Raw genomic sequence first — 16642 nt, 5'->3', positions numbered from 1 at the left:
TCAGCAGCCGTACGACAGGAAGAAATAATAAAGTGCGAGATATACTGGACAATTGTGGCTGGGTGTGGGAATATTTCCTAGGTCACTGTCCCAGACACACCCAGATGAAATTAAGCCATGTTTATACTGATATCTCTCATATCTCTCGCACGTGCAGCGGATATACGCCTAGTAAACATGCAATGCAGGGCCAACGTTAGAATGTGGTTCGAACCGTTGGACCAACATTGGTTCAACGTTCCATGTTTACTGGGTATTGTCAGATACTGGCTCCCATCCCAACAAGGCAAATCATTGATTAAGACCTCCGAAACATCACCTCACCTTTTCGCCGTCCAATCCAGGAGCGCCAGGAAGTCCCATTTCACCCTGAGCAAGGGAGCACACACGTAACACATGTTATGGACACACCACGCACACATGTCGCACACGCACCACAGAAGCAATGGCCGCATGCCATGCGCACACACACACATTGGTCCATCATACGTATATGTGTATAAACTATTTTAATTTTACCAGGTAAAGCTCACTGAGCTATACGGCTCTTTTTCAGAAGCAACCTGGCCCCAAATGAAAGGTCAACAAAGTGGATAATCGCGTGGAAATTTATAGCAGCCAAATACTCGAAACACATGTTAATTCTAAATGTCGAGAGAAAAACCAGTGTAACCGAGTAAAAATCCACGCAACCATGGGAAGAACATGCAAAACTCCAAATATACAGCAGGCGTCAGCGTCAGGATTGAACCCACGACCTCCTGTACAACAGGCGAGGTAGTTAACACCGCGTCCCATATGCCACAGACACATGCCATTGGCACGCACATACCATGGTGATGTCAACCTCTATCATAGCAACACACAACTTCTGTCCTGCGCATCGCTCCGCACTGTGTGCGTTGCTTGTTTAAGTGTGGCCAGATAATTCTCACGAGAACAGGATGAAAATGCGGACCGGTCTCATTCACACCAAAAGCTCACGAGCTAACCACAGGGCCCAGAGGCTGCAGGACCAGTGAGCTGAAGGAGTCAAACGGTTTTGTCGTCTCACCGGATTGAAGGTGGTGCCAGAACGTGCAGTCGTCACATATCACTCTCTAACATGAACCTACAGGCTACAGCCACCGGTGTAAAGATGCTGATTAACCATCGTCACTGTCATCATCACTGTCATCATCATCATCATCGTGAGACATGGTTTATCCACTGCTGGATGGAGATCTCCATGCACTGTCACCATCTCTCGCTCCTGCCTACATGAGCTGATCCCATCGTGCCACCTGCACGGTGTTCCGTCCTGTTTTTGTTGTTCTCTCTTCCGGCTGCCATTCCATCATCACACGCCTCATGCATTGGCCATCGTCCCTCCTAGAGATATGTTTCGCCCAAGCCAGCCCAATGAACTTATTACTGTTATGTATAGGGGCGCCGCGGTGGCGAGATGTTGACCACCTCGCCTGGTCTGCGGGAGGTCGTGGGTTCGATCCCAACCCCGACGCCTGCTGCTGCTGTATATTTGCAGTTTGCGTGCTCTTTCTCCCTGTGGTCACGTGGATTTTTTTCCAGGTCCTTCCGGTTTTCCCCTCCACGTTTATAAACATATGTTAAAACCATTTGTCTGCTACACATTTCCACATGATAAGCCACTTCGTTGAACTAACATTTGTGGCCGGGTCGCTTCTGAAAAAAAATCTACGTAGCTCAGCGGGCCTTAAATGCAAAAATAATTCTATTGGTTACAAATTTAAGTCTCGTTACCTTCTGCCCAGGTGGGCCGGGTGGGCCCGGAGGTCCCTAAGGGAGAGGAGGAAAAAGAATGACGAGTGTAAAACTGTTCCATTGCGTGATTCTGTACGAGCAACACTTCGCGTCGGGGGAACAGCGATCACGCAAGCGGCGCATGGATGGGAGGCTGCAGGCAAACACGAGCAGCGGAGCGCGGGCACGCAACGCCAGGCAGGCATCCGCACGCAAGCATGGCTCGTAAGGGGGGGGGGGCGGGGCGGGCAGCAGCGGTGGCGGTGGCACGGGCACGTTGCTCGCGGGAGGAGCCCGTGCCACCGCGGCCCGCTCAATGCAATCGTTTTAGTGCGGCGGGCGTTGTCGTGATGCGTTGTTACGCAACATCTCACACGGGGGGGCAGGGGGGCAGGGGGGCTGGGGGACATGACACACGCGGGTACGATGCACGCGCATGCTGTGTTACGGCGCCCGCACGAGGGGTCAGCGTTGATCGGTGGTCGGGAAGCATTTTTAGGGGGCTGGGCGAGTGCTTCGGGTGACCCTCTGCGCTCACGACGGGTCCCAGCTCAACGTAAAAAAACAAAAATGACATTAAGAATCCCACACGGGATTGCTTTGGGTCTCCCCGTCCTGGCACAGGTAGACGGACAAAGTGTACTCCGTGGGAAATATAATCTCAAAGGGAAAACTGGCGCACGTGTGCACGCGCGCGTGTGTGTATATAGAGCATACCATATGCGTCGAGTTACGTACACAGCCTTGTATATACGCATGTATTGGACAAATGGTGACTGCATTTTGAAAGCAATGTTAGTAAATCATTGCCACATGCAGCGCAGCGAGCGCCATCTGCAAGGAGCTGACCTTTTAACAAGATATGTGTATGGATACGTTAAGTAGAGCCAATCTCACTTAACTCCCTGCGCTCGCGTTCCCAGGGACCCTTGAATAAGCATGGTGAGAAGGCGGCGTGGTGTTGCTCAGAACCACTCAGGTTGACCTTTCACCGATGTACATTCTCTTCTCCCCAGAGCGGTTAAACCTCCCCGATATCTGTACCGGCAACGGCAACGATCCTGGTTGTACTTTCCTGGGGCAAGCCAAAGCCTGCTCCGCTGGGACCCAGCGCAGGTTATTAAGGGAGGTGAAAAATGAACATTTTGAGGAAACTCTTCTGGGGGTGGAAGTTTCTCCCAACTCGGTAGGAGAGCTGATGATGCCCCCCCCCACCCGGGTGTGCATGGGACACCCGTCGCGCTAAATGCCAGCATCGTCACAAATCGCCAATTACCATGAAGGCCAGCGTTTTCACTGCCTGCAGAAGAGAGAGTGAGGCGACACGGAAATTACTGCGATGTCTGCTCACGGACGAGGCACACTCACTCACTCAAGAGCGGCGTCACGTGCACGCCGTCACGCACGCACACTCGCCAGCCAGTTCGTTCACGCACTCACGCGCGCACGCGCCGTCACGCTTCTTAGAAATTATCATCATTATCATTATCATCGTTAGCAGGGCCAATACGATAATTCATTACAGGCTGCTGGACATATTTCCTTTTTACAACTCGAACTTGGCCGAGCTGATTTATGACTCGCGGTGCTCAGTCTCTGGTCGGGACACGACGGAGCCTCTGTAAACTGGGGAGCTTCTGCCGCTCGCAGGAAGAAAGACTGCCAGGATATTCAACGACCCAAACACTCGGCAGGAAACGATCAATTCCCCCGGTGATTCGGTGCAGGTACTGGAGGGGCAGTGTCTTGGAAAACGTTGATCATTACCCCTGTATGTATGTATTTTAAAATAACCTTGTATTGAAAAACTCAATACAAGGATATTTGAAAAAAAAAGTGGCCTTACATCTCCATTTTCCTTTTAAGGTCACAGCGTTATTGACGAATGTGATGGCGTTTTAAAATGTAATCGTGCCTGCGCCACTGCCAACACAGCGGCATCATCAAAATAACGTGGTTAGCTTCTTGCGGTATCATCTCCACGAAACAATGCTCCGTCGCCTTCCCAGAAAACACAGCCTCACTGTGCAAACCGGGGAGTTAATTCACCTAAGCGTTTCCATTCGACTCTAATGGAATTAACTGCATGCGGGACAACCTGGGGGCTTTCAAATGGACAAAAGTTCAGGCCCCTGCAAAGACGCCGCCAAAACATGTCAACGTCGCCCGCTGTTTCACGGAAAGGAGGGAACACAGCGACAAAGGGAACCATACCTGACCCTTCCAGTCTGCGTGCATCGATGTAGAAGGAAAAGTGGCGTTAATAATCTCCGACGCGGAACATTAGCAAATCTCTTCATACAAATTAAGTTATCAGCCTGTTTTAAGCTTTGCCGACGCGAGCAAATACTTTTCTCTCTGGCCCTCCTGTCCAATAGGAATTCCCTGGCCCATTTAGAGTTCACCTGCCCGTCTGTGAACCCACCTGATGTCCACCCGTTTGTCCACCTGTATATTTGCCTGTGTCCACCTCTCCTCTAACCCACGGACAGTGTGTCACCCTGGCAAGAGTAGTGGCGCAGTGGTTGGCGTGCTGTGCTATAAACCCAGACACCTGGGCGTTATTCGTGGCTAACATCAGTGGCAGAAATCTGAACTGGTCTTGGATCTCCCCAAGGTACACTCAGGCTTTAATGAGTACTGGTGATGTGTGTGTGCATCAGCAATGGGGAGACAAAGACGGACAGGTGTTCGCTAACGCCACTTGCCCCAACAGCCTGTCGACACACCTGGCCGTGCATCTATTCGTTCATCTGCCTGTACACCTGCCCACGCTGCATCGGGGGAGGTACAGGGGGCTAAGCCCCCCCCCCCCCATTGCTAATGGCTCAGCCCAATTCTACATCCTTGCAGTATAATGAAGCGATGGGCTTCGCAGCCATTGCTCAACTACACAGGGGCTCTGAGCCAGAGCAGAATGCACGAAGCGGAACGTGCCGTGACTCGTTTTGCTGAGGGTTTCATATTTGAAAAGTTAGTTTAACATTGACTGTGCTGTTCCACCTCCCACCCCACCCCCGGCCCACCATGGGTTTCTGTATGCCCCACTTTTAAACAAGGTCACACGAGAGAAGTGCTGTTCCGACCCCCCCACCCCCCGCCCTCCCCTCGCCCTGTACCTGAAGCGCCTCCTGGATGTCACCATTGTAGTCGATGACCTCGGTGGAACCGCGATCGCCCTTGGGCCCCTCCGCGCCCTGACACGGACACGGCGATGTACATACAGAGCCCACAACGACACGTAACGACCCCCCTGCATAGCCTCCACAGGCTCCTCACGCAGAAGCTGATCACGTGACACGAGCTCCCACAGCTCCAAACAGCCTCCTGGCACAGTCCGAGACAGTCCAAGATGGGAGCTCACCTCTAATTTGGAATGGAAGCTCAATCAATATTTCACTGATGTTACCAGCCACATGCGAGGGTGGTTCAAGCCATTCCCAGACCTTGTTCTAGTAGAACAGAGAGTTTTACATTCCAGGATCATGGCAGCTCCATGTTTTTTTTTATTGATAATCACCGTCCATAGCATGGCAGCTGTTACCAGCAACTACTCACAAACACAGCCACCGCACTCGTAACGACAAAGATCCCCCGTGTAGCCTTAACAGACTTTTGGGGAAAGTGCTGTTAGCGAGCACCTATGAAGGCCGGCACAGCACACGAGGGGGCGGGTGACCAATACCAATCCCATCCACATTTGTCTCCCTCGTGCCGATGTTCACACATTTAAGGACGAGTCGACCCACAGGAGGCCCTAGGACCTGTTCAAATATTTGACATTGTTATTGGTCGTGAGTGGGAATCGAACTCGAGCCGCCAGGCTCACAGTGCAGCCCGCTAACCATTGCATCACACTCCCACTGCCCATACATAGTTATGGGTACATACAGTACACATATATGCAGCGAAACATCAACAGTCGCATCACCGATGGCCATAAGACATGCGCGCGTATGTGCGCCAAAACTATAGTTTGAAGTAATCCGTTACATGTGATTGCCAGAGGTAGGAAAACGTATTTCCAATTAGTACTCCTGGTAGGGGGACGCTGCTGCGATGTAACGGTTGGCAGCACAATGGACTTGGAATCTAGAGGTCACCGGGTCAATTTGATCTCCCACCGTGACAGTTGAAACGACGGTGCACGTTTATCAAGTCCCCCCACTTCAGCGGTATACATGATAGATCACAGTTAGTTGATTGGCAAGTCGTGTGTGATGGAAGAGTAGGCCAAATATCTTCCAGAGGGGCTCTCAGAAGTACCCTCTAGTGGAGTCCCTTCCGCCGGCAGCGAAGTGAGCAAGACATTGCAGGGCTGTGCTTCTACGCATGTAAATAGTGTTGAACTTCTTTCGGACCGTACGTAGTCAACCGTGCTACTCAGAGGTGCGGGGGAAGGACAACAAGCTAAACACAAAAATCAGTTGCAAATATAAATTAGTGTTCAATCGAGATTTAAAAGTCCATAGCTCCAGTGGCTTCCTAATATCGGAAGGAAGAGCAATCCAGACGGCCGCAGAAGCGCGTCTGAACACGCGCGATGAAGTGACCGTCTTTGTTCGAGGGCTTGCCAAAAGCCGCTGCGAGGTTGACCGGAGTTCGCGTGACGGTACCGTTTCCTCTTGGTGGAGACAAAAATTAATGTTCCGTTTGGCTGTGCCACTGGCCGGCAGGGCCGAGGGTGCTCGTGCGTACCTTGGGACCCATGGGGCCTATGGGGCCTGGGGATCCAAGTTCTCCCACGTCGCCCTTCAAGCCACGCTCACCCTGCGCACCGCACAGACGGACGGGGCAGGGAGCGTTACGGCACAGCTGAGACAAGCCAGGCTCAATCCAGATTCTATACCGGTCTGTGGGCACAACCGTCATTCATGTGTGTCTCTGTACATACATGTGCAAGGGTATTAGAAACACACGTACGCATTCATATACCATATTGTGTCCTGGAGTGATGGTGCGGTGGAAAGCGCACTGCGCTACAACACCCAGCGAGCCGAGGTAGATTCCTGGCCATGGCTAACAACAATGGGAAGTGAAATCTCAGCCGGTCCGAGACCACCATTCACCAACCCGCACCTGACCAGTGTGGTGAAGTATGGTCAAACAACACCAATCACTAACAAAACATGGGAAGGCCTTCATCTAGCAGTGGATTGACAGTGGCCTGTACATCATTATACAAATGTGCATAGACGAGTAACTCGTAGCAAGCTTTATAACAATAGGTTTTACCCTTTCTGGAAATAAAACAGGTGTTAAGATGTTAAAAACACCAAACTGAATAATGTTTCCGCATTAACCACACGTACTTGTGGTGAACATGCAAACAAAAAGATGCTCTGATAATATAAGATGCATTGTCGTTGAGACTGATTGGTCCACACCCAAGACAGCTTTCTTGTGAGCCCAGAGAACACCAAAAGGCTAAAAGGCGAACAGCGTTTGCCTGATTTGCATTGGCTTAGTATCTCTCAGGTCACTGATGATGGTGAAGGGTATTTGGTGGTGGTGATGGTTGATGTTGAGGAACAAACACCTCTCTCTCTCTGCCACTCACCTTGCTGCCATTGAGGCCAGGTAACCCGGGCAGGCCGTATGCGCCGCTGTCTCCCGCATCCCCCTGGGAAACGGAAGAGTGGTGGAACCACCACGCACCGTGGCGTTGTTATCCGGTTAAATTCACAGCGACATTGCTGCCCGTGTCACTTTGGCTGCAACAGCCCCAATTTCACGTCTCTGGTGTTCCCTGCGACTGTCGATGAACAGAACGGGACGTTTCCTTGCGGGTGCTGCTCCTTGGTGAAGCGAAATCAACTTGGAACTTAAACCGGACAGCAGCACTCTGCCACACTCCCAAATATTTCGATTTAAAGCTTCTTTCGTGACTGCAGGGATTCATCTTCTTGGTTCTTTCGGTAAAGTCGCGTAGAAGGGAAATAATAAAATAATAAAAATAAAACATGATAAAATAATTATCACGACGTTTCGGTCACAACTGAGGACGGCTGCTTGCGTTGTGGCCGAACGTCGCGAGAATTATTTTATTATTATTTTATTATTTTATTATTTCCCTTCTATGTGACTTTACCGAAAGAACCAAGAAGATGACTCCCAAATATCTCCATGAACCTGTACCCCCCCCCTACCCCCACCTGCGGGGCTTCATGCGCAGTGCTCCACAGCCGCCTCGTGAGTCACAGAGCGAGGGGATCGGGGTCTTGTGGGACTGGGGGACCAAGTCCACATGGCTCACCTTCACTCCCGGGAGGCCCTGCAGGCCGGGCATACCCGGCAGTCCGGGCATTCCCGGTTCCCCCTTGACAGCGACGAAAGCCGAGGCGGTGCTCACTTCTCCCTTCTCACCCTTCAAAGGTTTTACGGGAAAGTGGGCAGCCAGGGAGGGTAGGTGGGAGGGGTGGGGGGCGAAAGGGGGTGCGTGCAGGTCGTGAGTTGAGCAGCAACAACCACAAACACAACTCGAGGCGAATGGGCAGTGAAGCGAAAGACGTGGGGCTCTGGACCGGTGACGGAATGGAATGAGATTGACGGATGGGAGCGATGCCAGGAGGCAAAGTCGGAATTCACAGCGCTGCCGACTTGGCTTTCCTTAGACGATGCACACTGCCTGACCCACAGGCCCTGCAGGGCTTTATTTCGACCGGGTCAATCTGGATCCGTGGCCCAGAAAACATTTACACACCCAACGCATCACGTTCAGTATGCCTCTCGCGATGGTTGTGTGGCTACTTCAGCAACCCTGAATATATTCAGTGAGACATTTAATCCTGGGCACAGAGATTGGTGGAAGAATAACTTAGGGACATCTGAATAATCACTGTCCATTTTTCCCCATTCGGGGAGAGTCGGAGGCCTAGGTGAATTACTGTCGTCATTTAGATAAGTCAGATGATCGAGGTCAATAAGTGGAGCTACTTGTGGTGTAAGTGTGTAGCCAGGGCAGACTTTGAAATGAGTAGTGGTCGTGCGGAAGGCACATCAATGGTATCGAAACGTAGACAGTGTTGGGCGTAGACTCAAGTGATTGAAGCATCCGACAAGGGAGGGTTCTAGCGCATTACATTTGCACTCCTCCCCATCAGTCTCCTTGACGCCGCGACCTCGGCAAACTTAAAGTGCTCAAGCAAGGCGACACTCTAGAAGAATTACAATCAAGTGACGCGCTCGCAAACACGGCTTAATGTGGCCAACATCGGCGCTGCTTATACAACCCCAGGGACGTTTCCAAAACAGAGCTTCACTCGTTTGCACTCCATGACTCCGTGTTCCCATGAAAGTGGGGTTTACTGTGTCCAATTAAATGTAACCTTTGCGTGATCCCTCGTCGGAATAATCTACCGCCTGCCCGCGGCCGCCTAATGACATCAATCCTCGTGGAGAAAAATCTGGAGTCCTTTCTATTTCCGTCCCTGTCGGCACAATCGCCCCTTCTCCGTGCCCGTGCCTCGGGGCCAGCCGTGCCGGGCCGACATCGCGTGCGGGGCGTGGCACGGCCACGGCCTGGGGGTGGAGGGGTTGGGGAACGAACGGTCGAGCAGGAGGTGACCAGATGGCTCTCGGCAGCTAGAGACACCGAGACACCTGGTCACCAGCGCCTGCTGAGACGCTGGGTTTTGAATTCGGGGTTTGGCCGCCCGACTGTGATTTGACCGGGTTCTCAAGTGAAGCCGAGTTCATGACGGTCTCAACCTGATCACCAGTGAATCTACCACAAAACGATTATGCTGCGTGTTTTTTTATGTTAATTAGTCGTCATTGATGTTTATGTATTGCTTATGTAGTTTTTGTTATTTATTTGTACATTTTCTCTCCTTTGCACCCCTTTCGTTTTGGCATTGGTTTGTTGTTGTAACTTGCTGACCCGGCCCTACTGGACGTCCGTGAAAAGAAAGCTTCATAAGCTCGTCGGATTCCTCCGGGATAAATCAAAATTCCTAAATTATAATAATGATGAAGATTCTGAAATGCTGAGATTTTAAATAATCGGTGTGACTGCCATCGGCCGGATATTTCTCTGTGACCAAGATGAGCGGGTGGTGCATCGTCCCCGGAATGACTGTCGATAGAAAAAAAAAAAAACAACTTGACGGGATCTCAGAACGCAGTATCTGCCCGATCGCGCCATTCTCGTGACCGGAGACGGATGCGCTGCTCTGTGGATTCGCCTCTCCGTGACACGACGACGCAATTTGGGACCACATTGGGAAGGGGACAAAAAGTATAGGGCACAAGAGGGCGAGCATACTGCACGCACGTGCCACAACACAAGCACGGCATGTGCTCACGCACAGGGCACATGCACATCACTGCAAGACCACTGCCAACTACCCTCATTATATTTACCAGCTAGACACATCCTGCAAACTCTTGGGTGGCTGAGCTGTCAACACCCATTACCGCCTGGCACGTAGTAGAAGATGATGCATCGATGTATGTTGAACTTCTTGCGTAGCCGACCGCGCTAATCGGAGGTGCGAAATTTTTAATTGACTGTTACACTCACCAATCAAGCACCACATCGTACTAATTATTCTGGATTTCTCTGTACTGAAGGTGATTGGTTCACGTGACCACTGCACGCCAATAGAGGTGCTACATTCATTGAAAAATAACGATCAACGAATCAAATTGAGAGGTCAGCGAATCAGTAAATTGATACTCGCCACCAAGCTGGTTTGAATGGATTTGACGGTTAGATTTCTGCTACAGCTCACTGAAGTATTCCATCCACTGAAAAGTGGAGGTTATGTAGAATAATGTGACGTGAGTCATGAGGGTCAGAAATTGCGTGCATGTGTCAGCCTCGTGGCCAAATTTTAAATATACAAAATTACCAGCAAATATAACAAAATATCATCTAAATGTATCAATAAAAAAACTTAAAAAACTGAAACCAGAAATAATTTTACTGTGCAAATATCACTCCGGGCATGCTTTTCCACGACATCATCATTCAGATGCACCGATCAGGCCCATGCTTTACGTCACGACATCACCACTCAAGATGCACCAATCGGGTGCATGCTTTAGCGGCGAGGCACCAAACGGGATGCATGCATTTCAGCGGGATCGTACCGTGGCTCCTTTGCGTCCGGGGATGCCAGGGCGGCCCAGATGGCCTGGGCCACCGGCTTCCCCCTTTGCGGACAAAGTCAGGGGGGCAATTAGCAACACGACTCAAACACGCAACCGCAGGACTTGCCACCTGTCCTGGACTTTCCACCATCGTTCTGTTTTTTTGAGATAGCTGTCCTTGCGAATATACGCAGGTCGTCCCAGGACATTGCAGTCCTGTTTTTATTTTGTCAGTTGTGAAACAATGATAATACTACTACTACGACACGCGGAGTTCTCCGCACTGCCGGTATTGTAAGACTTTCTTCACCTCCCCATCACAGAGGTGGCAACCTGTAACAGCCACTCTGTGGATTAATTAAGTAATACAAAACGACTGTCGAAAAGCTATGCAAGACGTATACATCACATAACGATGGCGATTGTTTTGCCATTTAATATGGTAGATGGGAGAATGCAGAAAAAGATCTGTTTCAATTTGAAACACTTGTCTGAAGGTATTTGGATAAAATGGCCTAAAAACGCTCGACCTCGGTGACTACCCGTGTTGAGACTTACACGTGGGCTTGCAAAAATAATCTAACAAAAAATAATAACCACCAACAACAACACACGTGTTGGGCCTCCGATGTTGTAGTGGAGCTGTAAGCTGGCGTTTGGAGAGATACATCAAATCGTGGTAGCGGTTACAGCAGTATACGTGTCTGTTGCGTTGTTTACCAATATGCCGCCTGCCAGCAAAACAGAAAGATACCGACACTGCCAAGTCAAAGCTAAGACTCTGCAGTTATCTACCAGAATGGTTTTACGCTGGCTGGGAGAACAAGTATGAATGTACTGCACTTGAATTTGCATTCGTCATGTATGTTCAGACCAGACTGGAACATAACAGGATTGATGCCTACGGTGGAGCTGACATTCCTACAGAGTGCGCACCACTCGGGCAAGTATGGGATGGTCAAGATAAGGGCACGGTTTTTGATGGTCACAATTTCTAATGGGACTTCAGGAAAAAAATACATCCACCACACTTGTTAACGCAGGATAAACTCGCCGAGTCTCAAGGCTCTTTCTCAGGAGGGTCCTGCCGAGTGTTTTCTCAGGGGGGATGTTGCAATGTGCATTCTCAAGTGAGTGATTGACAGGTAGCTTTATTTTCTTCTTCAGAATTGGGATGTTTTGGCCAACACCAGTTGATGGTGTATGCTTATCTTTTTGCTATGGGAGGAAACCCATGCAGATCAGGGACAAAAGATTGGAACTCTGCACAGAAAGGCGCTCGACTTGGCAATCGGAACCCAGACGCTTCTTGCTGCGAGGCGCACAAGCATTAGCGACTGCGCCACCCTTGGGCGGAAGTCACAACCGCAGGCCTGCGGAGAGCGATAGTTCTCAAGAGGAGCGCCAAGGCAGCGTCAGGCTGCAGCAGAATGCTGGCAGTACCGGCACGAGTTCAAGCGGCGCACCTTCCCCATACATCACGGCGCCGAGCACTCGCGCACTAAACCACTACCGACAGAACACAACGCAACAACACGAGCCCGCCAGTGACATCACCGCCTGAAATTAATACAGTTTGTAAGCGTTTATAATGGGTGCCGCATTTAAGTTTGCACTGCGCGTCGCACGTGCTGCCCCCCCCCCCCACTGGTCCCGTCTCATCTTGTAAACCCCGGGGTCTGTGGTTTGGAGAACTCTTTACTCGCAAAACACACAACAGATGCTCCCCTTATGTCGACCTGAACTTAAAAAAATAGGCTTGGCTACCGAATCTCAATACCCCCCCCCCTCGGCACCCCTCCCGCCCCACGCCCACGACCATCCCTGCCACGCAGAGGCCCAGGCCAATGTGGCTGCGACAAAAAGCCCTCAACTGGCTCTTCATAATTGTAGGTTTGACAGGTAAATGGGTAGCTCAGGGGTGAGAGCTCGGAGACGGCGGTGATGAGATCGTGGCTTCGCATCCGGATTTCAGCCGCCCGTGATTTAAATGGGTTCTCGAGTGCAGTGAGCCGATGGTTTCAGCCTGGCCGACCACAGTTACACAAAAAAAAACATCGCGAAAATTTGGGATTTTCCACCAAAAAATGTCCGGTACTGAGAATGAAAAATGTGGGTTTCACGGCCATGCGATGAACATTTCTCTGCAGCAGGGCACGTGCAACAGTGCGCCTCCGAATGTGAAGGACTTCCAGAAGCAGCTCTTATGCTATCTGCTGTCACGTGCTGTTCTCTAACACGAGGGGCAGCGCCGGCCTGTTCGCGTTCTGAATGGGTGCTTTGTCTCGTGACAGGATGGCAATGCCACAATTGGAATGAAAAGGAGAAAAGACAAAACACGGGAGAAGAAGTGTGACGTGGCGGAGAGAGAGAGGGCACGGGTGACAGGAGGAGTTGGGCTTCGCGATGCAGAGGCACATTACCTTGAGGCCTGGAAAGCCAGGGGGCCCAAGCAAGCCTGCCTCGCCCTGCCCACGGGAGAGGCACAAGCGGAGGAAGGAGGCAAACAGAGAAAAAATGAGAGATGCGCTTATATCTAGACACACACAGGCCACATGCTGGTGTGTACCGATGGCATTTGACTCACAAGACGGTCAGGCTTAAGTTGCACATTGCGGTAAGTATTGTGCTAACAGCACAATCCTTATAATCAGTGAACCAAGTCATCTGCCTCCCGCGGAGTGTGATATTATAGGATAAATAGCAGCTGCTGGTTACAAGTGGATACATACAAACATGGCAACACACACACACATACAAACACACCGACTTTGACTAACACCTCACACAAAATATATTTATTTTATTTTACTACTTGTTTATGGAACACCGTGAACTGAAAACCCCACTAAATGCGAGTTTAACAGCTCCCCGGAGCCGATAGTAAGTTTTATGATTCCGAGCAGGGCTTGAATTTGAGAGTAGCGTGGGCTTCCCCCATCACCAAACACAACGCTTGTTGTCGTAAAAGTCGTTCGTGAGCCGAGGGGGCAGTCAACAGCTGAGGGAGGGAGAAAAGGCGAGGGGTGCTGAGCATGGGGTTAAAGCCATAAGCCCAGCAACGGAGCACAGGTATGTGACGCGGGGACGTAGCAAAGGGACGCGACACAGAGATGTATATGTGTACGTGTGTTGAACTTCGTACGCACCGTACGTAGCCGACCACGCTATTCGGAGGTGCTCATGAACGTAGCACAGGGGACATAGCACAGAAAAGAAGAGGGGGGGGGGGGAGCATCACCTTCTTTCCCGGGAGCCCAGGGAGACCGGGAAAACCAGGATCCCCCTGCGAGATGGAGAGAGACAGAGGGATAGAGAGCAGCAGTTAGGGGGAGAGGGAGACAGGGAGAGAGGGAGACAGGGAGAGAGGGAGACAGGGAGAGAGGGAGACAGGGAGAGAGGGAGACATGGGTTATAAGAGAAACATGTCGATATGGAGAGTGGGAGACAGGGAGACAGAGAGAGAGAGGGAGGCAGAGCATGACAGAAAAGTTGGTATTAAATTGAGAAAAGAGGCAGCACAGGGGACGGCGGACCGGGTGTAGGGGGGGGGGGGCACCTTGATTCCGGCCGCGGCGGATCCCGCCCCCCCCTGGAGCAGGGACCGGATCGCAGAGTCCGGCACGAGGAGGGGTCGGCACAGAGACGCAGAGACGCACAGCAGCAGGGGTCAGAGGTGACGCTCAAGAGCGGGAGCCGCACGGGGAAGGGAAGGTGAGGCTGAGGCTGCACGCTCGCGACCCTGCGTGAGCAGGCTGGGCTAGAGCTGTGGAGTCCTCATGCTAAGAGGTAAGAGGGTGGTGGGGCCTTGAAGTCAACCAGAGGCGTCACGGCAGCCAGACGTTAACTACCTCGCCTGGTATACAGGAGGGCGTGGGTTCGATCCCGACCCTGATGCCTCGATATATGGGGCTTGCGTGTCTCTCTCCTGGCTTTCCCCTCCACATTTAGAAACATGCGTTTAGAAAATTTGGTTGCTGTACATTGCCACATGATAAGCCACTTCGTTGAGCTATCACGTCTATGCTGCCCACCTTCACCAACCCGCACAGGACCAGCGTGGTGAAGTATGGTCAAACAACCACCATGGCCGACACAGCATTGGAAGGCCATCACCAGCAGTGGATTAACATCAGAGCTACTTTTTTTTATTTTGGAGCCCTTAACCTGTGCATATATACTCGGTCGCTTAGACGGTGGGTGTCCTATTTATATAGCGGTCCTTGGCATAGCAATGTGGATTTTTAAACCGCAGGCTCGGGACCGCCAGTGTTGAAATGGAGATGGGCACTCGTTTGGGTGTGAGGACACACGTTTAGACCATTTTGTTTGGCTGTCAGGCGACTGATCGCTACGGCCCCCCCACCCACCCACCACCTCCCCCACCCCCTCACCTTGGGCCCTGCTGGACCTGTGGGCCCCATGGGCCCTGGGAAACCTTGGGCACCCTGAGTAGGAACGACAGAGATGCAAGGGGGGAGGAAAATGAGGAGAACGTAGATTCAGGTAAAGCGTAAACAAAGGCGTCCCCTGTGCAGTGGCCTCGAGGACGAGAGAACGTAAAGGAGATGCAAGGAGCACTTCCTGTGCGATTATTGTGGGGAGCCCCTCGGAGTGGCGGTTGTCGATAGTGGTTCTCTGGCAGTGTCTGCTGCTCGTCGCTTTCGGGTTGAGGGGGTTTACGAACCCCCCCCCCCACCCCAGCTTTTCCAGTGGCAGGTGATGTGTGCGGGTGAATTCATTGCTGAATGTAACACGAGTGTGTGGTGATGATGATGATGATTTAATGAGACACGTGATATCAGGTTGACGATCGACAGGGAGAGTGGGACGGGCAAATTGTGGAGACCTTCATCCCGCAGCGAATTGACCACAGCTGATGGTGATCTATATTCGAGTGCATGGGTCTCTATGTGAGATGCCGACACCAGCGCATTCTAGTTTCTCAAAGAATCCACCAGCGTGCATTAGCATCACTCGAGAACGGAAAACCCGTGGGTGGAGTTTGTAGCCTCAACCTGTTGCCACGAACCGCTGCAGTTTCCTGCTCACCTTGGGACTTCTTTTATTTGTACAACTGGACAATCACAGGGTTTAATGACTCGCAGCTGGATTAAGGCAAGCAATAATTGAGTTATTTTTGTACTCTCTCTCTTCACACCGACGATCTCTGCTTCTCTTCTTGGCCTGCCTGCGCTGCCAACTTCCCCCCACCCCTCACCCCACCACCGCACCTCGCGAAAGACAAATCTTAGGTTATGGGAAAACCTGGGTTGGCTCGAATGTGCTCACTGCGCAAAGTAGGAAAGCAACCGAGAAGAGCAGTGGTGGTGGGGGGGGGGGGCGAGCGCTGTTTGTGTTGGCGGGGGCCGCCGCACCGCCGTCTGTGGAAACTGGGGGAGAGCTCCACCTGGCTGGATCTCACCGCGCCGCGTCGAGTTTCACAAACACGTGGGGACGCGGGGGGGGGGTAGAGGAGGAGTAGAGGAGGAGGAGGCAGGGCACGAGAAGAGTAACACAGGGACAATGGCCTCGCAAGGGGTAGGCGAGCGTCGAGGAAAGAGCGAAACGTCGTTGAGAAGAGGGGATAGAACGCACGCAGTGGGGAAGGGTTGTTATTGAGTGTGCAGGCGGTGCGACTGCACCGCGGGGCCTTACAGGCCAGAGGGGCCCAGGTGCCAGGGTATTCTGTGGACCAGCGCAGCGTGCCAGCCACGCCACGCCACTGACAGAGAGTGGTTGGGCAAAGAGAGACGGGGAAGGTGGGTGGCCGCAGAGAGGAGAG

The 16642-nt window shown here is 51.8% G+C and overlaps 1 protein-coding gene across 1 annotated transcript in view; it reads right to left on the bottom strand.

The window, feature by feature from the left end:
• Positions 1 to 16642, bottom strand: part of LOC133350698 (collagen alpha-1(XIII) chain-like) — a 116152-nt gene that overhangs the window by 37355 nt on the left and 62155 nt on the right. The window contains exons 19-30 of the mRNA XM_061565341.1: positions 15252 to 15305; positions 14417 to 14449; positions 14099 to 14143; positions 13281 to 13325; positions 10858 to 10920; positions 8018 to 8128; positions 7322 to 7384; positions 6460 to 6531; positions 4881 to 4958; positions 3038 to 3061; positions 1762 to 1797; positions 325 to 369 (exon numbers count right to left, since the gene is read on the bottom strand). Coding sequence (XP_061421325.1) covers positions 325 to 369; positions 1762 to 1797; positions 3038 to 3061; positions 4881 to 4958; positions 6460 to 6531; positions 7322 to 7384; positions 8018 to 8128; positions 10858 to 10920; positions 13281 to 13325; positions 14099 to 14143; positions 14417 to 14449; positions 15252 to 15305 — 669 coding nt within the window. The remainder of the gene's footprint in view (positions 1 to 324; positions 370 to 1761; positions 1798 to 3037; positions 3062 to 4880; positions 4959 to 6459; positions 6532 to 7321; positions 7385 to 8017; positions 8129 to 10857; positions 10921 to 13280; positions 13326 to 14098; positions 14144 to 14416; positions 14450 to 15251; positions 15306 to 16642) is intronic.

This window comes from Lethenteron reissneri, chromosome 34, assembly GCF_015708825.2.
Source record: "Lethenteron reissneri isolate LAM-NWPU_2019-01 chromosome 34, ASM1570882v1, whole genome shotgun sequence".
NCBI classification, from domain to species: domain Eukaryota; kingdom Metazoa; phylum Chordata; class Hyperoartia; order Petromyzontiformes; family Petromyzontidae; genus Lethenteron; species Lethenteron reissneri.
This window is presented reverse-complemented; position numbering and strand designations above follow the sequence as displayed.